General features: G+C 54.0%; 1 protein-coding gene across 1 annotated transcript; it reads left to right on the plus strand.

Moving 5' to 3' along the window:
* Positions 1-3,486: 3,486 nt before the first annotated feature.
* RAPGEFL1 (Rap guanine nucleotide exchange factor like 1) lies at positions 3,487-14,219 on the plus strand (the record flags this gene model as incomplete). Its single annotated transcript, XM_084237582.1, has 15 exons — positions 3,487-4,006; positions 6,849-6,924; positions 7,752-7,887; positions 8,110-8,207; positions 9,822-9,934; positions 10,147-10,314; positions 11,040-11,137; positions 11,243-11,365; positions 11,853-12,031; positions 12,106-12,196; positions 12,740-12,790; positions 13,159-13,246; positions 13,414-13,478; positions 13,818-13,872; positions 14,095-14,219. 15 exons carry the CDS (start codon positions 3,487-3,489, stop codon positions 14,217-14,219), a joined length of 1,986 nt encoding a protein of 661 aa, XP_084093708.1.
* Positions 14,220-21,213: the final 6,994 nt, after the last annotated feature.

Genomic DNA, 21,213 nt, shown 5'->3' on the forward strand with positions numbered 1-21,213 from the left:
ACTTGACTCTTTTGCCAGTGTTTTGTGTGAGTCTTGACTTGGGAGGGAGGGGAGAGGATCCCTTGGTTTTTCCAGTTATACAGTCACGACTCAGGCAGCTAAGATTTGTGAAGTGGAAGCGCAGAGAGGTGAGAAGCCCCGTGAGGCTGTAAATGTGTCTGCACTCACCATCAGTTGTCTTTCCTGTCTACATTCCCAAAGACACTGGACTCTTAGATGGCAAGTCTCAGGGACAGAAAAACTAGTGAGATGCTGCACGCGTGGACATTTTGTACCCCTTGTGCAGGGGTACAAAACCCTTATGTGTTTGACAGGTAAGTGTCCAGGGTAATGCAGCAGACATCAATACAACTATAACACGTCCTGGATGAGGATGTGGCCCAGGTAGCTAAGCTTGAAAAGTAGACACTTACTGAAGTGTCAAGGATCACAGTGAGGCTCCTAGCGATCTTGGCACAAGTAAGTGGGAGAAGCAATTAAAAGATGACAGGTTATGCTGCTAGTTACCTGGGCCACTTGGCCTCCAATGAGCATAGGGCAGTCCTATCTTTGAGCTGACTTGCCTCCTCCAGGTTCTGGGTGGGATGGACGTTCGCTTCTGAGCCTATAGTGAGTGTGGGGAAACAGTTGGGTTTAGTAGTGTGAGCTGGGAGCATCTGCCCTTGGGTCACATAAATCCTTGACCAGTGGGGGCATGAGCAGTAAGGTGCATCTTAAAATGACACTTGGGGCTTTACCCCCACCCCCGCCACAACACTTTGGTGCAGCTGCTACAGCTAGAGGACCATGGCTCCATGTGCATCACTAATTCCTCTTCGTATCCTGCCTGTTGGCTTCCCTTCTCCCTCACAGGGTGATGGGTAACTATGGACCTGATCTAAGGTCATACAAAGAATGTCAGCCAACCTTGGGGGTGGGTTATTGACTGGAGGAATGAGCAGGTTAAGATGATTGCTCCTCACCCCTGCTTCTTGCTTCCCAAGGCCTGCAGTTAGATCCCATTGCTCTCTCTGTTGCCCTGGTAACCGGCTCAGGGAGGAGAGACTCAAGCTCAGCAAAGCCCCTAGGTTCTCTTTGCCCTCCCAGCCTGCTTCTCAGTGGGCAGAAAGGAGGGAAACAGAGACAGGCAGTTTAGCTTTAGGTAACCCTGCCTAATCCCCTTCTAGAAGTTCTTGAGGTGGATGCTCAGTTAAAGCTTTCTGCCTGCATCTCAGTCATTCATACTACCCTCTTTCCATTTCTTCCATGATACATTGAGATGCCCTGCAAATCCTTCCTCTAAGGATTGGCATACACCTGCTACCTTTGTGTGGGCGAGTGAAAAGGACTTAGAATCCCAAAATCATGTCTCAGTATCTGCAACCCACTTGGTTTGGGTTGTCATTCTGAGGTAGTGATTCTCAACCCTGGCTATTTGAATCACACATGGGTCTTTTAAAAAGTCAAACTTTGATCCCAATCTCAGATCTGATTTCATTGATATGGGGTATGGCTGGACATCAGTATTTTTCAAAAGTTCCCCTGGTGTTACAAAGTGTAGTAGGATTGGGAACCACTGCTAGTCTAGGAGGACCATGATTCCATATTGTCCTTCCTCTGATTTTGAACATCTTGAAATAAATCTCTGTCCGCTATCTTTAAGAAGTTGGAGGGATGCTGGGGTTCTGCTCCTCGAGCTTCCAGTTTCCAGAAGTCTCTGCCCTTTTTATTTCCAGCCCCCACACCCTTCACACTCCCCAATTCTTTCCCCTTCCTAACCGACAATCCCAAATCCTGCCCAGAAAGGAGGTTACCAAGGCAACCAGCTTAATCTGGTAACGGTGGCATGTGCTGGGAGTGGAGCCCTCCCTTCTTCCCATTTGGTTCAGAAACTGCCTGGGAAGCTCCAAGTCACTCCAACCGGTTTCCCTTCTTAACCCCTGGGGTATTGGGGTATCCAGAAAAGGGAGCCCTGGAACCTGATATTTGAATCTTTAGACAAGCTTCTTAGCCGAAATTGTCATCTCTCCTTTTTAATGTTCGGTCTCCACATTCACAGATGGATGTGCAAAGCTTTATTTCTCAGAACACATGCTTTAGCACACTTAGAACTAGATACACAGCAACACATGTGTAGTACGAGTCCTGTTCTGTTCTACCACCACTTCCAGCCTGCTGCTTTCCTGTCCCTGGTACATACACAGTAAACGGGTGGGACATAGTCCAAGGAGCCTCGACCCATCTAGAATCTAGTGACACTCCTTAACCTTGAGTGTGCTTATACTGAGCGTGTCTGTACCCTCCTCCTCCAAGGGCGGTGTACTCTTAGGGACAGAATACTCCTGGCATAGGAATCAGCAATAAGGCTTATTTTATTGGCTGTGTAAACTTTGGGGTGGGGGTGGGCATGCTCTGTGCCTGATTATTTGGGCTGGCAATTCTGGAGCTTGTCACCCATCTCCACCGAGCCATGCTTTCTCCTGCTTCCAGCTGGGCTCAGGTGCCCTTGTATTTTGGCCTCCCCACTGCCTACTGTCTCTTCTCTCTCCCCAAGTAGACCTGCCACAACCTGCTGCTCCCTGCCTGGCTTCTACCTGCCTGCCAGTACCTGCCTCTCACAGGCCAGGCCCTCACCACCGATTGTGCCCTACCAGAGAGGGCAGATCGGTACCGCCCCCAGCACCGATGCCAATCCACCCAAGAGGCCTTCCCAGTCGTCACAGAAAGAAGCTAAAGGCCACATGTTCTTGCGAGCATGGCAACAGAGCACACTCTCGGGGTTAAGAGTGATGGACACCCAGCCAGCAACCTCTGCAGGTCTCACCTGGATACAGGTAGGTGGGTCAAGGCAGGCCACGGACCAGCGCAGGTTCTTAGAAATGATGCCAAGAGTCCCCGTAAACGCCGGCTTTACCCACGGGTAAATTACACCCCACCCCTGCCCTGAGCCCCCGCGTCTCCTCCGAACCCAGTCCCGCTCAGCCCGTCTCCCTCGCGGTCGGTCGGGCGCCGGGTTCAAGCCTCGCGCGGTCCAGGGGGCGGGCCCCGAAAGGGCAGGGGCGGGGACTGGGCGGGGACCAGAGAGGGGGCGCGGTCTCGCTCTGCCACCTTCCCCCCCACCCCCTGCCAGGAGCGCAGCCGCCGCTGCTGCCGCCGCGTCTCCCCGCCGCGCGCTCCGCCCGCCGCCTGTGCCGCCGCAGCCCGGCCCGGAGCGCAGAGCCGGGGCGCCGGCCCGCAGCCGACCCACCCTCGGGCCGCGTGCGGCTGCGGCCGGCATGGGGGGCTGCTGAGAGCGGGCGCTCCCTCCCGCTGGCACCGCCCCCGGCCACCGGCCCCTGGACTCCCGCCAGCGAGCCCCGGGCACCTCTGGCCCCCAGTCCGGCGCCGGGCACGGCCCTCCGCTCTGCCCCCCGGCTCTGAGCATCGTGTCTCCGCCCCCCCCGCCCGCGCCCGGGACACCTGGGTTCCCCGGCGTCCCCGAGGAGAGGGGCGGGGGGGGAGGGGGGCATGAAGCCGCTGGAGAAATTTTTGAAGAAGCAGACGTCGCAGCTGGCGGGGCGAGCGGTGGCGGCGGGTCCCGGCGGGGGTCCGGGCGGCTGCGGCGGCCCTGGCGGGGGCGGGGGCCCCGGCGGGGGCGGCGGTCCGGCGGGGGGACCGCGGCCGCTGCAGCGGCGTCAGAGCGTGTCTCGCTTGCTGCTCCCAGCTTTCCTCCGGGAGCCCCCCACCGAGCCGGGGCTGGAGCCACCCCCAGAAGAGGAAGGGGGAGAGTCGGCGGGGGTCGCCGAGGAGCTCGGCAGCGGGGGCCCCTGCTGGCTGCAGCTAGAGGAGGTGTCGGGGCCCGGGCCGCTCGGGGGAGGGGGGCCCCTGCGCTCTCCCTCCTCGTACTCCTCTGACGAGCTGTCCCCGGGCGAGCCCCTGACTTCGCCGCCCTGGGCCCCCTTGGGCGTCCCCGAGCGGCCGGAGCATCTTCTGAACCGGGTTCTGGAGCGGCTGGCCGGAGGGGCCACCAGGGACAGCGCCGACTCAGGTAAGGAGTGGGCTGGCTCGTCCTTTCGGGAGCGGTGAGGTGTGTGTGTGTGTGGGGGGGTGCCACCTGGTTCCTCTTCCTCGCCCTTGGAGAGTGGGGGCAGCGCAATCGTGCCCTCGGGTTGGGGTCGGCTGGTCAACTGAAGCCCGGCAGGGGTCTAGTCAAGGAACTGACCCTCTGCAGGAGAGAAGCGACAGGCTCGCCTGCCTTCCTCCCCGTGGCAACCTCACCCACGGGGCTGGACCAGAAGAGGAACCTCTTTCTCTCCTCAAGCCACCTGGCCTGTCCCCTGGCCCTGTTATCCACAGACTCCCCTGGTTCCTGATGTTGCTACCTTCTTCAGTGGCCTACAATTAGGGTCTGACACACTAAGATGGAAGCTGCCCGGAGCAGCCTGTGCCATCCCCCAGAGGTGTCCAAGCCCTGAAAGAGCTACCAGTCCCCGATTCCATTTAGAAGCTGCAGAGCACAGGGCTGGCCCACTCAGCAGGGCAGTGCCAGGCAGGCACAAGGCCCTAGCTGCCTTTTGGGCCTGGGCAAAGGGTTGCATTGTCCTTAGCAGCTGGGGTGGAGGGAGGCGTTCTAGTTAGGGGCTGACTCCAAAGGTGTTTGCTGGGGGAGAGGTGGCTGGGCAGACAGTGTGTGTGTGGTGGGGGGGACTGCAGCATCCAGGGGTCTGAGTCTCTTCAACTCCCGCCCTTCCGGTTGGCCGGCCTCAGTGCACAGCCTCCTTACAAAATAATAACCACACCCTGAGAGGCTTACTCCCTAAACGATGATGCTATTTCACCACTCCCACCAGCACCCCTACTAAGGGGATTTTGCGGAAACTGAGGCCCCAAATTGCCGGTTAGTGGCTGAGGTAGAGGACCTTCAGGCCTTTTGGGGTAGTAGCCCTTGGCATTTCACTAAGCGCAGCAGGCTTTGCGGATTGGGAGCTCTGACTGAGGGCCCAAAATGGGGGTTTCACAGTTGGTTTTCAGACCTCTGCAGGAAGCCCTAACTTAGGTGTAACGAAAGGGTCTCTCCTCCCCTAGATTTTTCTCAAGACCTGGGTCTTCTCCTTGGCTCAGGCTGTAGTTGCCCTGGGGAGCTGACACCTTTTGGATTTAATTAGAAAAATATCAGACACACACAGCTCTCCTAACCATAATTTCCCGCCCACACCACACACCCTGTGTGTCTATGACACATTCCCTGGGGAGGCTGTGCGTTGGACTAGTGCCCACCTTGGAAGATTCAGAACCAAACTGTAGCCCCCATGGCAGTGTCTCCCCCACTCAGCCCCGTGTGCTTCCTTTGCTCCAACTTAGCTCTTCTGTGAGGGGAAGAGTATAACAAACCTGTTGGGCTTCCCCATTCCTAATTCCCATCTCTGAAGCTGGAGGTATGGGGGGAAGAGGGGAGCCTCAGACTCACTGTAAGAATATGGCAGGGTGAGAGCAGAGAGGGAGAGGGAGAAGAAGCTGTCTGTTCCCTCCCACAAAGAGACCTGGTGCCACAGACTCTGCTCAGTCCCTTCTGGGGAAGGACTTGGAATTGATTGTCACTCCTATTCCCTGTCTAGCAGGCTGGGTCCCCAGACTAACTGGTTTGGGGAACCCTGCCTCAAACCAATCCCAGAGTGAATGGGAATCAGCTTAACGTGCCACTCTGACATTCTCCAATATAACCAGTGTTGTCAAACCATCTTGGTTTCCTCCCATGGTGTGTGGCAGGAGGGAACTTACACAAGTTACTCCAAGTCTCTCAAATCTCTAAACAGCCCGGTCTGACCACTGGGCTCTACCCTGACACTGTTTGCCTTGGCACGTTTGGAAAAGAACAAAGACTCAGGAGGCTGGGTTCCTTTTCTAACTTCAGGGAAGTCCCTCTCAGCTCTGGGCCTCAGTTTCTCTTTTTGTGAAGTGAAATAGTTGAGGCAAGTCAAGGATCTAGGGTTGGTTCTCCCCCTCCTCCTCCTTGGTGGAGGCCGGGGGGATGGTGCGCCAAGGACTGTCAGAAGCCGTGGTTTTGTCCTGGGGCAGTGCCGGGGGACCTGGCCCTAACCTGTCCTGGTGAGGACACCTGGCTCCCTCCTTGCGCCCTGCCTGTCTGTGTGTGCCAGGCTGCCCTGCCCCACCCCAGGGCTGGCTGCAAGTCAGGGCGACCTTGTACCTGGCTGACTGGCTGAGCCAGGCCCAGATGGGGGTGTGGAGGGGCAGGGGTGATGAGAGGAGCCACTCCCCTCCATCCTTCCATCATTAACCCTTCCTTCTCTGGGCATCCAGAGGACACAGCGCTTCTATTTAAAGGCTTTGGGATCAAAGAGACTGTGGTTGCTCCCTCTCCCTTTTAATGAGGCTGGTTCTCACCTGCCTAGTCAGAACTCAAAGCTGTTAGGGAAGGAGGGGGAGGGTTGGACACACACTCTCACATACACACACACACACACACACACACACGCACGCACACCCCACTGACCCCAACTTCTGGGTTTGGAAGTTCACTTGATCTGGAGACACTTCTGGAGTCTACCTCCTTTTTTCGGGTAGATTTCAAACTTGATGTATTATCTGACCAGCTTCCCACACACATTGAAGAGAAAGTGGGCGTGGCGGTGGAAGGGTGCCCCCTCCTTCCCTCCAGCTGCCTTGGCAGCTGCCAACCCCACCCCCGCAGCGGCTGCCCAGAACCTTCACACACATATGTGTGTGCGCGTGCAGAGCATGATGGGGCAGGTGGCTGGGGCTCCCGCCTGGCTAATGAGACCTCACCCTCAGAGGCAAGAGAGGGGGTGGTGAGTGTCCAGTTGGGTCTGGAAGAGCCGCCCATCATCAGTGGCACCAATTGATCTCTACAGATATCCTGCTGGATGACATCGTCCTCACCCATTCTCTCTTCCTCCCCACGGAGAAATTCCTGCAGGAGCTACACCAGTAATATCCTTTTGAGGAACTTGCAAAAGGGGAGGCCGGGAGGGAGCCACTTCCCCACCCACCGTGATATCAGGGCCTCAGCTCTCCCCTCAAAAACACACTCACCAGCTGGGTAACCATGGGCAGATCACCTAGCCTCCTGGGACCTCAGTTTCCTCTTCTCTAAAACGGGGGTGTAGAGCACCTGCCCTGGCTATCTACAGGGCTGTGGAGTGCAATCTGATAGCAGATGTGGGAGTGCCTTGGAGATTACAGAGCCCTGTACAAATGCAAGGCGTTATTATTCTATTAAGATTGCCTCTGCCCGCTGAGTTATTGCTCTAAACATCTGGTTGCCCAGTGAGTTATTACAGGGTCTGATGTAAACATCAGGTCGTGTCTGTGGGTTGGCCTTGGCTAGAGATAAGCCACTGGCTGGACTCTTCACTGGTTCGCCTGTAAGCATAGAGCCTCTCACTGAGTTATTTTAGGATTTAGTTGTAAACGTGAGGTCACTGTGTGGACCATCACAGGCTCTCTTAGAAACACCAGGTCTTACACTGAAGTAGGGTCAGATTTGTGATAATGCCACTGGCCTTTGTCGGCTCCCCATGAGCTCCAGGTTGGGTTAGTCTACAGGCAGGAGCTGGAAAGTGGTTCAGTGGGTGCCATCCCTACCTGCTCTGAGCAAAAACTGGACAGAAGCATGAGGAGATCTTGGCTCCCTTAGCTCTTTTCTCCCTGGCTCCAAACCTACAGAATATTTGAGGGTGGTTTAGTCTCCCCCATTTCCCTTCCCAGTCTCCCCAGGTCTGCCTGCCCAGGGCTTTTTCTTAACTTGGGGTCAGCTTTGTTTGGGCAGGAGGCATGGAGGGCCCCGAGGGGCTGGGCCGGAAGCAGGCCTGTCTAGCCATGTTGCTTCATTTCTTGGATACCTACCAGGGGCTGCTGCAGGAGGAAGAGGGGGCCGGCCGCATCATCAAGGTGGGCCTAGAAGAGGAGGTGGATGAGCAGTTCTGGAAGGGGGCATCTTTGAAGGAGCCATTCTTCTCACGCTGGCTACCTGGAAGAAGCTGTGCTGGGGCTTTAGCTTGAATGGCTCTTCTGTGCTCAGTGGCAAGGAGACCTTGCCCTAGATCTGTGAGAGTGATGGAATGAGCTGGAATGAGACTCCTGCCCTCACCTCCTTTCTCCTCTGCTCCCCAGGATCTGTACCTGCTGATTATGAAGGATGAGTCCCTTTACCAGGACCTCCGAGAGGAAACCCTGAGGCTGCACCAGCTTGTGGAAACCGTGGAGCTAAAGTGAGGGGACTGGGTTGGGGGACGGGACAGGAAAGACGTCCCCTCTCCTACGTTTCTCCATTACAGGGGCTGCCCCTGGTCTTTTGGCTCCAGTAGGGTTTCATGTCAGTCCCTTCCTGCACTAGAGAGTAGCACAAAGCACAGTTTCCAGTCATTTGGGGTCCATTCTCCCATCCATTTATTCCTCCACCCAACCATCACTTCAGGAAAAAGAGCCCTGATTTGTCACTTTTGCTGACTCCCATGCTATAAATTCTCTCACCATGGCTGATTTCAAGTTACCCACGTGACATCTCTGAATGTGGAGTTGGGAAGAGATGTGTCGTAGTAGCAGGCATAGTGTTTTCCCCAGGCAAATACAGTAGACGCAAATGACCTGAGGAGTAGGGATAATAGTAAAAGCAATTAGAAAATGATTGTTTTGATAATAATTTGGCTGTAAGTCTATTTTACATATTATATGTTTATTTTACATATATGTATATGCATGTACACACATACATACATACATACATACATATATTTAATGGCTGTGTTTAAAAATCAGTTGGCAGAATTCCCCCAAATTTAACAATCTCATGAGTAATGTGAGCTGGTTTCAGAACATCACTAGCTCCCTCCCTCCACCTCTTTGGTCCTTCAGTTTCTTTCTCCATCCCCACCATGAGTCTGCTCCATCCCACCATGAGTCTCCTTCAGTTCTCATTATCTCTAGCTTGGATTTATGCCACAGCCCCTGTGCAGGGCTTCAGCTTAAGGTCTTGTGTTTTCTCGCCCTTCTTATGCAGACAACAGAGGGAGCTCTCAAACTCGCAACATCAGGCTTCTTTTCCAAAACATCCACAGCTCCCATTGCCTACCATCTTTGCACAAGATGTAACACCCTTCCCTTCCTGCCTGCTCTGATCCTTCCCACCTCATCACCCACATCCCTCTCCACCCACAACGCTCCCCGTACACCCTCCCATTCCCTGCACTCGGTTTCTGCAGCCACCTTTCTGCAGCGGATTATGTGGTCCACAATGCCCTCCACCCACCCCTTCTCCTCCTGTTGACCCTCAAGGCCCAGGTCAAAGGCCATCTTCCCAATCGTCCTTTCAGGAGTTGCTGTCTCTCCCCCACACCAACAACATCCCTCTACTTCTACTGCTTTACCACCCGACACCTCCTGCTTGGTGTTAGCAGCAGCTGCATGCACGTCTCTCTCCCTCCTGGCTGTGAAGTCTTTGTCAGCACATTTTAGCAAACAGCTGATGACCTACACCAACCATGTGCCAAGCAGCGTGCTAGGCCTAGAAAAGAATTCAGCAAAAACTAACCCCAGTCTTCAAAACCTCTCGATCTTGTGCCATCCTACAGCAGTTGAGGCAGGAAAAAAAAAAAGCGACCTTTTCTGGTGGGGGGTGCGGTGGTCAGAGAAGAATTCCTAGAAGAGGGGACATTTGGTTTGGACATTTGTCCCAGGCTTGTCCTTGTCCTCTCTCCTCACCCCCTTCGCCACTCTCTAAACCTGGTGCCAGAGCATCCTGACCCAGTTCTGATATCCCCACTTGACACTGCCTGGCGCTCCAGTGCCTGGCAGAGCTTCCTGATGCCCGGCTGTGTCCCTGCCAGGATCCCAGAGGAGAGCCAGCCTCCCAGCAAGCAGGTGAAACCGCTTTTCCGCCACTTCCGCCGGATAGACTCCTGCTTGCAGACCCGAGTGGCCTTCCGGGGCTCCGATGAGAGTGAGTGTGGGCATTAAGAGGAGGGGCTCAGGGATCCTGTGGGGTCTCTGGCCTTGTGTGGTAGAACTGGTCCTTTTCACAGTATCTTTTTCAGAAACCAACCAATTTAGGGTTGGGCTGGGTGAGGTGGGAAAGTGAGGTACCCTGGTGGGGACTGTGCCAGAGTTGCCATCTGCCCTTTGATGAGACATCACTTCCCTGTCTCTGTCTAGTCTTCTGCCGGGTCTACATGCCTGACCACTCTTACGTGACCATACGCAGCCGCCTCTCAGCATCTGTCCAGGACATTCTGGGCTCTGTGACAGAGAAACTGCAGTACTCCGAGGAGCCTGCGGGGCGTGAGGATTCCCTCATCCTGGTAGCTGTGGCCTCCTCAGGAGGTGAGGGTCAGAAAGAGCTGGGGGCCAGGACAGCTGAAACTCACAAGCTTAGGGTCCTAGGGCAGCAGGGATCGAGACAGGGTGCTAGGTCCTGTCTGCACTGGGGCCCTGGTTGCTTGAAGTGCGGTTCTGGGACCAGCTGCTTGAGCATCACCTGGGGCTTGTTAAAATTGCAGCCTCTCTCCCCCCACCCCAGACCTACTGAATCGGAGTGTGCATTTGAACAAGACTCCCAGGGGATTCCTTTGCACATAAAGTTTGGGAAGCACTGGTCCTCAGCACCTGGCCATGGATGTGGGTGCTAGATTCTTACTCACCTTGGGATCTCGTGCTGGTTCTTTAACCCCTTCGAAGACCTAAGGATGTTGTGTTTTTGAGGCTAAAGACACAGTCTTGACCTCCAGTCCTGTGAACAGGCAGCCTGCAAAGTAGCCATTTAGTTTCCTCTAAGATGGGGAGAACATTCCTGCTTTTCCAGTGTTGCAGGGATGATAGAATGAGAGAGGAGAGTTGTGAAAGAATGTTGGGGGTGAAAAGGAATAAAATGTGGGCCCCAAAAGAAATCACTATTTGAAAAATTTCAGAGACATGTGGCATAAATGTGTTCATCTGAGTCCCATCGGTCTAAACTGTGTGTGCAGGGGGAGGGCTCCTGAGTGGGTGGGGGCCGCAGCTGGGTGGTGCAGGTATCTGGGGCTGGAGCAGAGCACCTCCTTCTTCTGCAGAGAAGGTCCTTCTCCAGCCCACTGAAGACTGTGTCTTCACCACGCTGGGCATCAACAGCCACCTGTTTGCCTGCACCCGGGACAGCTATGAGGCCCTGGTAAGAACCCCTTCATGAGACCTTGGCAGGGGGTGGAGAAGGTCTGGGAGCAGTAGCTTACAGGCCCAGAGTGGAGCCTAGCCCCGTGTCCCTGTCTGCCACCAGGTGCCTCTCCCTGAGGAGATTCAGGTCTCCCCCGGAGACACAGAGATCCACCGTGTGGAGCCTGAGGACGTGGCCAACCACCTCACTGCCTTCCACTGGGAGCTGTTCCGATGTGTGCACGAGGTGGGGACTGAGGGGGGCAGACTGGGTGGGTGGGTCGGGTTTCTGGAGCCAGAAATGTGCCATTGGGGGTACCTGGAGGGAGGTAGTGTCTGCAGCTGCACTGCCTGGTTAGTGCTGGCTGCTAGGGAGTCCTTAGGTAATGCCGGCCTCCCTGAGCAAAGAGAGCACCCCCTTGCAGAGTGGGTCAGGGCCCAAGTGCTGCTGACGCAGAACCTGGCCAAAACCATGGCCAGAGGGGTATTTGGAAAAGAGTCACTCTCAAAACGACCATGTCTATCAGATGGCTGTCTTGAGGATTAGTCAGCCTTTAGCAAGTGCCTGGCACCTAGTAAGTTCTCACTAGATGGTAGAATATTATTCATGTTGTTCCCCTATCTCTGCTGCATCCTGTCCCGTTTTTTCCTACTTTCCATCGCTCCCGCCCCCACCCTCCTGCCTTCCCTCCGCGCGCCCACGCCCCGCGGGCCCTCCGCCACCCTGGGCGCAGCTGGAGTTCGTGGACTACGTGTTCCACGGGGAGCGCGGCCGCCGGGAGACCGCCAACCTGGAGCTGCTGCTGCAGCGCTGCAGCGAGGTCACGCACTGGGTGGCCACCGAGGTGCTGCTGTGCGAGGCCCCGGGCAAGCGCGCGCAGCTGCTCAAGAAATTCATCAAGATCGCGGCCATGTGAGTGCGGCCCGCGGGGTGGGGGCTCCGGCCCGCGGCCCCGAGCCCGGCTGACCCCGCTCCCACCCCCGCAGCTGCAAGCAGAACCAGGACCTGCTGTCCTTCTACGCGGTGGTCATGGGGCTGGACAACGCCGCGGTCAGCCGCCTGCGGCTCACCTGGGAGGTGATGAGACCCGGTTCCTCCCCTCCCCTCCCGTCTGCGCCGGCCCGGCCCGCCTGCGGGATCCCGGCCTCGGGCCTCAGTCCCGGCATCCTGGGCTCACCCCAGTGCCCTGCGACTGCCTCTGGGGAGCCTTTGTGGCCACTGAGAGGCGCCCTCTTCCGGCAGATGCTGGCTCGGGGCACCCCGCTGGGCTGACGGACCCTGTCCTGGGGCAGGAGTGCACCCCGCGGGAGTGGGGGCCGGCAGCCGAGCCCAGGCTGCAGACTGGCGCTTGGACTTGAGCCCGCACTCTGGGAAGCTCCTTGGCGCACCCACCGCGTGTATAAGCAGATGCCTGGACTGCCCCGGAATAATTCCTTCCCCGGGGCTGCTTCAGGTTCCCCAGACCTCGCCAAGGGCTCACTCTACTGCCCCACCCAGCAGCTTCCCAACTCCCTGCAAAACACAGGCCCTCTCCCCACTAACACCTGGGGATTAGTCAGAGGCTCTCCTGAAACCCTGAGAATTCCACTCTCACCTGCCTGCTTTCTTCAAACTCTACAGAAGCTGCCAGGGAAATTCAAGAACTTGTTCCGCAAATTTGAGAACCTGACGGTAAGTAGGTTTGGCTTCTTCTTTTTTTTTTTTTTTTTACCTGCCCCTGGACTTACTCTCCAGAGCTCGCTCTTCCTATAAACCTTCTTTCTCAAGCTTCAGGGTTTTTAGTGTCTGACACCCCCCTCCCCTCCCCACTGTGCTGGCAGGGAAGGGCGAAGGCTTGCTTCCCTGTGTTCCCTGGAGCAGAGGGCAGAGCTGTCTCGCCCCCACCCCAGCTAAACACCCATCACACCCCACCTGATCAGAGATGTATCTGCGGGAGAGGAGGGGAAAAAGGATGTGGGCATTTGGGGGCACAATGGGCCTGTCCTTATCCCTTTATCCCTCTTCTGTCCCTATCATCACCCCTCTTCTGTTGAATGCAGGACCCCTGCAGAAACCACAAAAGCTACCGAGAAGTGATCTCCAAGATGAAACCCCCTGTGATTCCTTTCGTGCCTCTGATCCTCAAAGGTGAGATGTGCTCTTCCCCCAGTCTCCATGCCCACTTCCAACTCAGCTCTGGATGCCCACCTAGAGAGGAGCCCCCCAGACTGGGTTCTGCGGGAGGGAAGGGTCTGGGGTGCAGTGGCCTTCTGGACGTACCCCGTCCTAACAATTGATTCTCTCCCCACCCATAGACCTGACTTTCCTGCATGAGGGGAGTAAGACCCTGGTAGACGGTTTGGTGAACATCGAGAAGCTGGTGAGTGGCACTGCCAACCCCCAGTCCTGTGAGTGCCAACCCCCACTCCTGGCACCTCCATATAAAGAACAGCCCTCTTCCACGGTGCCCAGCTTGTCTAACAGACTCCTGACTGTCTCCCTGGCGGCATCACTGTGGCAACCCACCCACAGTGGCAAAGCTGACAGGCAGGTCTGGGGCAACTCCCCCTCCCACCATGGGGCACCCTGCTATACCCCCTCCTTCGGTCCTTCAGAGACCCTCCAGCACTGGGGACTGGGGGAGTGAAACCAGCGGAGGTGGAGGCGGGCGAGCAACTTCCTCTGCCCTTTTCAAGTCTCATTCCTTCTTATCTCCCAGCATTCAGTGGCTGAGAAAGTGAGGACAATCCGCAAGTACCGGAGCCGGCCCCTATGTGAGTACCTGGGGTGCTGAGAGCATTGCAGGTAGGGCTTGACCGGGCGGAGGATCTGGGGAGAAGGCCCTGCCCTCAAAGTTGTCGGTTCTCCATTCTCTCCTCGACCCTCTGTCCGACACCTGTCCCAGTCCGCGCCCTTCTTCTCTGGCTTGTATGTGTGTAGAGGAGAGGGGAGACTGGGAGCCTGACAGCCACTCCGCTCCGTCCTTAACCCCCCAGGCCTGGAGATGGAGGCGTCCCCCCACCACCTGCAGACCAAGGCCTATGTGCGCCAGTTCCAGGTCATCGACAACCAGAACCTCCTGTTCGAGCTCTCCTACAAACTGGAGGCTAACAGTCAGTGAGAGCAGGGGGCCCCCACAGGGTCCTTGGGCACCTGGCACTCAAGCACTTTGCACTATGTCCCAATTCACAGCTGGCCTCTGGCCCCGGAGCAGTTTCCCGCCCCACGGGGAAGAGTTGGGAGGACTTACCCTGAACTCTGTCCATTCTGCTGAAGTCTTCTCCCCTTATTCCTTCAAGCCCAAACCACCGCTGCTTCCTGCCCTGGCGGGGAGCAGGAGGAGGGGGCAGAGAGCTCCTTCCTTGGTCCTCTCCCTTGGCGGTCTGTTCCAGGGCTGGAGTTTCCAGCCGTCACTTCCCAAGCAGGAAGGGGAGCTGCCCCTCTCTCCTCTGGAGGATGGAAACTGTGGATGGGCTCAGCAGCCTTCCTCTCCACCATCTGTCTGGCTCCTGTCTGGTCAGGGCTGGGACCCCTGGCTGTGCCCCTGGGAATATTTTGTTGCCCTTGCATCTGTGTACACTGGCACGCCCCCTTGTAAGGAGCAAGTATTCTGGTCGTGGAGGGAGGGTGTTATGTGTGCTGTGTGTGTGGGGTCCCTCTGTTTGGTGCTACCCTTATCTTCTCTGCCCCCGGACAGTGTGGGGTGCTTTCCCCACCTCATCCCTCCCTGCTCAGCTCCTCTGGCTGCCCAGCATGCCCAGGCTTGTGGGCGAAACTGCAGTGGCAGGTGGGAGGGGTTACCCATCAGCCCTTGTGAACAGGCTCGAGAGGGCTCTGACGAGAGGGTGAAAGATGCTCAGGGAAAAACAGGCCTAAGCTGCCCACAGAACCCTCCCTCTGGGGTGCAGTGGGATGGGGTGTGGTGGTATCAGGAGTTAGGGCGGCCTGCTGCCTATACTTCTGCTTTTAGGGTGTCTCACTGCTAAGAAGGGAATTGTCATTCCCATCTGGCTCTGGTGTCTGACACCAAGCACATGGTCTCTGTCCTCCCTGTCTTGACTCCCCCTTTGTCCTCCTAATCAGAGCTGGGGTGAGGTGAATCCCTGGGCCTAGGGCATACAGCCCCCAAAAGTGTGGGGTGAGGGAACAGCAGAGACTGTAAAGGCAAAACTGGACTCTGGCGATGCCTTTGTTACCTCTCTGTCTCCCCTCCTCTCCCATCACAGGCCTCCAGGGCTGAGGGGTGCAGGGGGCTCCTGGCAGCTAGTGGGTGAGGTTTCCTGAAGCAGCCTCCCCTTCTTTTCTGGAACCACCTCTTTCCCTTCTGAAGAAGTAGCAGCAGCAGCAGCAGAAGCAGCTGCTGCTCTTGCTCTAGGGTGTAAATATTTTTTACCAAAAGCTCTGGAATTGTAAATTTATTTTTTAAATCTCAAAGAGGGAAAGAACCTTGTATCATATGTAAAGATTGTATCATAGGTTATGTTGTACAGTCCCTTTTATACAGCGGTCTGTCTTGTTCCTGCCGCAAAAAAAATGGACTCCCCTTTACACACACAGGCACCATGTCCCACCCCTTCATCCCTACAGATGGTGACCATGCCCCCCACTGCTCCCTGCTTTCTCCTTGCAACTGTTAATGCACCCTCTTCTCCCCCAAATTTTCCTACCTTTCCTCATGACCCCTCACTCCAGCTCCCACAATCCTCCAACCCTGGTGCCCACTGTCCAGTGTGGGTTGCTGCCCATCCCTGGCCTCGACACCTGCTGCATCCTAGGGGCTGCCCAGACCCCTCCCTGCACCCTACAGCTTTAACAGAGTGAACCCTGTGTATTGTACAGGCTCGCTTGTCATTGCCGAAACCACTGGGTGGAGAAAAAGCTGATAAAGTCTATGAATCAACATACCTGCCGTCTCCACTCTGTTTCCTTGAGGCTGGGAAGGGCTGTATGCTGGGCCCTCAGTGGGGCTGATGAGTGACTTTGGAAATGTGGATGAGAGGAAAAAGTGTCAGCCTTGTGAGACATGCTCCAGGGGACCTAGAACTTGTAAGAGTCAATGATTTAGTTCTTGCATGTTCCAGGTGCCATAGGATATGGCCTGGGAGGTGGTAGATGGAGCCTGGGCAGTCTCAGCCTAAAGTCCAAGGTGCAGGGCGAGCCAGGGGAAGAACTGGCATCTTAATCCGTATCTGTCCGATGCAGACAGTACTACTAGTCAGACGACCAACATTCACCAGTTGTACCAAGGTGGGTGCATCTAGAGCCTAGTGTCAGCTCTAATGAGAGTCTAAGCTCCAGGAGACATCATCTGTTCAAACAGCTATAAGTGAGCCCTTGACCTTCCTTGTCCTACTTATGCCATTCCCTCAGTCTACAGCTCAGAAAGTGGTCCTCTTATCCACCCAGGCTGCAATTCCAGAACATGTCCTGGGTTGGTCTGCTTTTCTGTGACTTACCACCTAGTCCAAAGCTTTTTTTATGTTTTCCTGGAAGACCTAGCCTCCAGCTGGCTTTTCGACTTCTCTCAACCCTTCCTTCTCCCCCAGCCCCACCCCAGTCAGTACTCCACATTGCAGCCAGGGTGCTATTTGAGACCCGAAACCAGATCACAGGTGGCTAAAATTAAAGAATGGCAGGAGCAAGCATCAGTGAAGATGTGGAGCAACCAGAGCTTGTATATATTGCTGGAAAGAGTGCAAATTCGTGCAATCACTTTGGAAAACTGGCCATCTAAAAAGATCCAAGAGAAATTAATGCTCATGTTCACCAAAAGACAGGTAGGTACACCAGTGATCACAGCTGTTTTATTCATGATAAAGAAATTGGAAGAAATCCAAGTATCTGTCAACATGTGAATGGACAAATCAATAGTGGTATCTTTTTTTTTTTTAAGATTTATTTATTTATGCATACAAGAACTGGGGTATAGGCCAGAGGTGTGGGGGTGAGGTCAGCTACCTGGCCAGGGATCGAACTCATGCTGCAATGGCTGGTGATAGCTGGATAGCACTGTATCTTTAACCCCTGCACCACCAGGGAGGCCCAGTAGTGGTATCTTCTTACAATGGAATAACCCGTAACAGTAAAGAATTAGCTCCTACTACCTGCCTGAGTGAATCTCATAGACATAATATTGAGTAAAAGAACCCAGACACTTAAGATCATATCATACGATTCCATTTAAAAGAAGTTCAAGAACGGGCAAAATTAATCTAGTAAAGTAGTTGAAGTAAAAGAATGGTTACTTGGGGTGGGGTGGGAAAGAGTATTGACTGGGAAGGGGCACGAAGACCCTCGGTGGTGAGAGAAATGGTCTATGTCTTGACCTAGGGGTGTGTTTGTGTGTGTGTTCATTGAGATTTGTATATTTTACTGTCCTTATGTTATACCTCAATGAAACAGTTCAGATACAAGCACTAGGTACAGTCAGAAGTGTGGGAGGGTGAGAGGATTCACCAGAGCCAGAGCGGGGAGCAGAGCAGGCAGAAGGACCGAAGCACACTGCTGAGGGGAGCAGCGGGCGGCAGGAGAGGTCTGCGCGCCATGTGGGACCCTCCTCCAGTGGCCGCGGAGCAGCTGGGGATCGAACCGGCGCCGCAGAGGTCGCGGGCAGCTTCGCAACCCAGCGCTCAACCACTGCGCCACAGGGGAGGCCCGATGACACTTAGTTTAAAAGTCAAAATCCTCCCTCTCCCACCCCATCTCCTATCCCCGTTCTTTCACTCCATTCTGCTGCTTTACCATTTCCAAAGCACAGATCCTCACTCTTGTCTCAGGGATTTGATCTTTGCGCTTTCCTTCATGTTCCTGATGACAAGACCCCACCCTCTCCTCACTTTTTTTTTTTTAAGTGTTATTTTTATCTCTTGATGCATACAAAAACTGGGGTGTAGGCCAGAGGTATGGGGTGGGGGGGTTGAGAGGATTCACTGGACACAGAGTGGGGAGCAGAACAGGCGAATCTACTGAAATACACTGCTGAGGGGAGCAGCGGGTGAGTCAGGAGAGGTCTGCTGTGCCGTGTGGGTCACCTCCCCCGGCTGGGGATCGAACTTAGGCCTCAGTAGTGATAGTGGTAATTAACCCCTAGGCCACAGGGAGGCCCCACCACCGCTCACTTTCTATCCCCCCATCCTTCTGTATTGCCTTCAAGGCATTCATCAGCACCTGACATCGTATATACTTTATGTATTTGCTTCTTCACCTTCCCCGTGGGAATTTTAGCTCCATGTGTCTGTCTTGTAATTTATCCAGTACCTAGAAGAGAACCCAACACAGGAAAGACATTTAATACTTATCTATTTAGTGAATAAATTAGGTTGGTTGAAATTAGAGCTGTAAGACCGGGTAAGGCACAAGATGACAAGAGCCCAAGGGATTAAGATTCACTACTGGTCTGGAGAAGGAGGGTGGGGGACAATTCAAGGAAAATGCTTGGAAGAGATGGCCCAGGTCTTGAATTAGGCTTAGGGGTTGATGATCAGAGTGTGAATATGGGGAGTTGGGGATGAGACACAGAGAGGTGTGCCGAGCACTGGGAACTGCCCTGCCCTGTTGAACTCGTCTCGAGGGGAGCTGGAATTACAGAAGCTGGACAGGGGTTCTGACCTCCTCAAGGAGTACTGGTCACACTCAAGGACTGCATGTCCTGGAGCAGGATCAAGGGGGCCCAGTCCTTGTTGTTCCCACTCCCTCCCCCAGGAGAGCAGAGGAGGTAGTGTGGGCTGTTCTTCCTGTTGCCATCACAGCCGCCTTCAGACCATCTCCACTCTGTCAGGTGTGGTAGTAACAGCTGACATTCAGGAGAGTGTCCTTTGCACTCACTATCCTCGACTTTAATCTTCCCAGCAAACCAGGAGGTTGGTTCATTGAACTCTCTTTTCTAGATGAGACTTGAGGTCATGAGAGAGCTCTCAACAGGCACAGAGAAGCCAAGTGTCTAGTCCTAGGTGTCCAGCAAGAATCTGAGCCATTATTTTTACTCCAGAGTCCACATTTAAGCTCTGCATAATCCTGGGGACTTGGATAGCTGAGGAGCCTCCACCTTGTGCTCACTGGGCTGCAGTTGTCAACTGGCTGTAGTTGGGGGGACTGTCTTTTCCCGTTCTTGACCTCTCCTGTATTCTGCCTCCAGTGGAAAGAGCTGCCAATGGGCACGAGAAGTTGTCAAAGGCCTCTGTGTGCTCTTTGGGAAGAAGATGAACTTCCTTAGTGTTTCTGTGCTTTGTAGGCTGGCCTAGCAATTAACAAAAGGGTGAAAATAATTTGGAGGGGTCAGAGGACCAGCATAAGACACCCTTTTAATTGGATATATGAGTGAAGAATGGAAGCAATGCCCTTTTAATCCACTAGGTGTCGCCCCTAAGATGATTCTCTCAGCATCTTGGGGCTAGGAGGAGGGTTTGGACTGGGAGAGTGTGAGGTGGGGAGGAAGGAGCATCTCTTGGGGGTGACCTGAATCTCTCCCAGAGAATCCATCCCAGGCATGAATCAGACACTTGACCAGAAGAACTTATATCTTTCATTCTCTCTCTACTGGCTCTTTCCCAGTTAGCATTTAAATCTTCTCAAAACTATTTTAAAAACCCATTTCTTAGACTCTACAAATCTGCTTACCTACTGTCCCTTTTTGTGCCACTTCATAGCTAAACTTTTTGAAAGGTTGTTTCCAAAACAACCTTGTCTCCACTTCCTTAGCTCACATTCATTTCTGTTTTATTTTGTATTGTTTACTCGCCTTTTTTTTTTTTTTAAGATTTATTTATGTATGCATACAAGAACTGGAGTACAGGCCAGAGGTGCAGGAGGTAAGAGGATTCACCAGAGACAGAGTGGGGAACAGAACAGCAGAACAGGCAGACTGACTGAAATACACTGCTGAGGGGAGCAGTGGGCAAGACAGGAGAGGTCTTCTGGGCCATGTAGGTTATCTCCCTGGCGGGGGATCGAACTTGTGCTGCAGTAGTTGCCGAGAGCTTCATTGTGCTGTGTCTTAACCCTTTGCGCCACCAGGGAGGCACCATAGTTTTATTTTCTTGATTTGGGGACACATCACTACAATCTGCCTTGTTCTTTACATGGTGATCTCCTCTGTTTGTGTCTCGAAGTCCATTCTTGTTTTCATAAGGACAAAAATCATTGGATTTAGGGCCCAGTACAATCTCCTCTTGATCTAGTGTGACTTCAACTTAACTAATTAAATTCCATGAAGGTCAGATTCTGAGTTTCCAGGTGAATGTAGACTTGGGGGAGATAATAATCAACCCCATACAAGATCCTTTGCCCATTTTTATTTTTATTTTGTTTATTTATTTAAAAGATATATTTATTTATACAAGAACCTGGGTACAGGCCAGATGTGCGGGAGGGTGAGAGGATTCACCAAAGACAGAGTGGGGAACAGAACAAGCAGACTGATGAAATGCACTGCCAAGGGGAGCAGCGGGCCTAATAGGAGAGGTCTGCTGCACCATGTGGGCTGCTCCGGGGCCAGTGGGGATCGAACGGGCACTGTAGTGACTGCGGACAGCCTCACAGCACTGGACTCAACCACCTGCGCCACCAGGGAGGTGCCCATTTTTAAATTGAATTCCTTGCCTTTTTATCATTGAGTTTTAAGTGTTATGTTTAATATTTGCATGGTTTTTAAACTTTATATCCTATCCTACTGGATGTAGTGTTCAGCAACTTTCCCCCTTCAATATCATGCTTGTGAGTTTTATCCAGGCTAATATGTGTAACTCTAAAAATAAATGTGTAATACTAGTTTGTTTGGTTTGTTGCTCTCTGTTTCCCTTTCATTTTATAACCCAGTGCAACTGGCTTCCATCCTCATTGCTCACTGAAACTGTTCTTGTCAAGGTCATTGACACCCATGTTGCCAAATCCAAGGGACAATTATCTTATTGCTCCTCTCTCTGGTATCTCTTTGCTATTTTGACTATTCTTCCTTCTGGAGTACTCATCGCTGCTCCCAGGACACTGCTTTCAGTCTTCCTTGCTGGCCTCACTCAGCTTGGTCCTTGCATGTGGAGCGCCTTGGCTCTGTCATGAGCTCTTCTTTTCCCTCTATACACCTGGCCTTAGATTTCATCAATATATTTCTTTTTTGGGAT

This window comes from Talpa europaea (genome assembly GCF_964194135.1).
Source record: "Talpa europaea genome assembly, chromosome: 7".
NCBI classification, from domain to species: domain Eukaryota; kingdom Metazoa; phylum Chordata; class Mammalia; order Eulipotyphla; family Talpidae; genus Talpa; species Talpa europaea.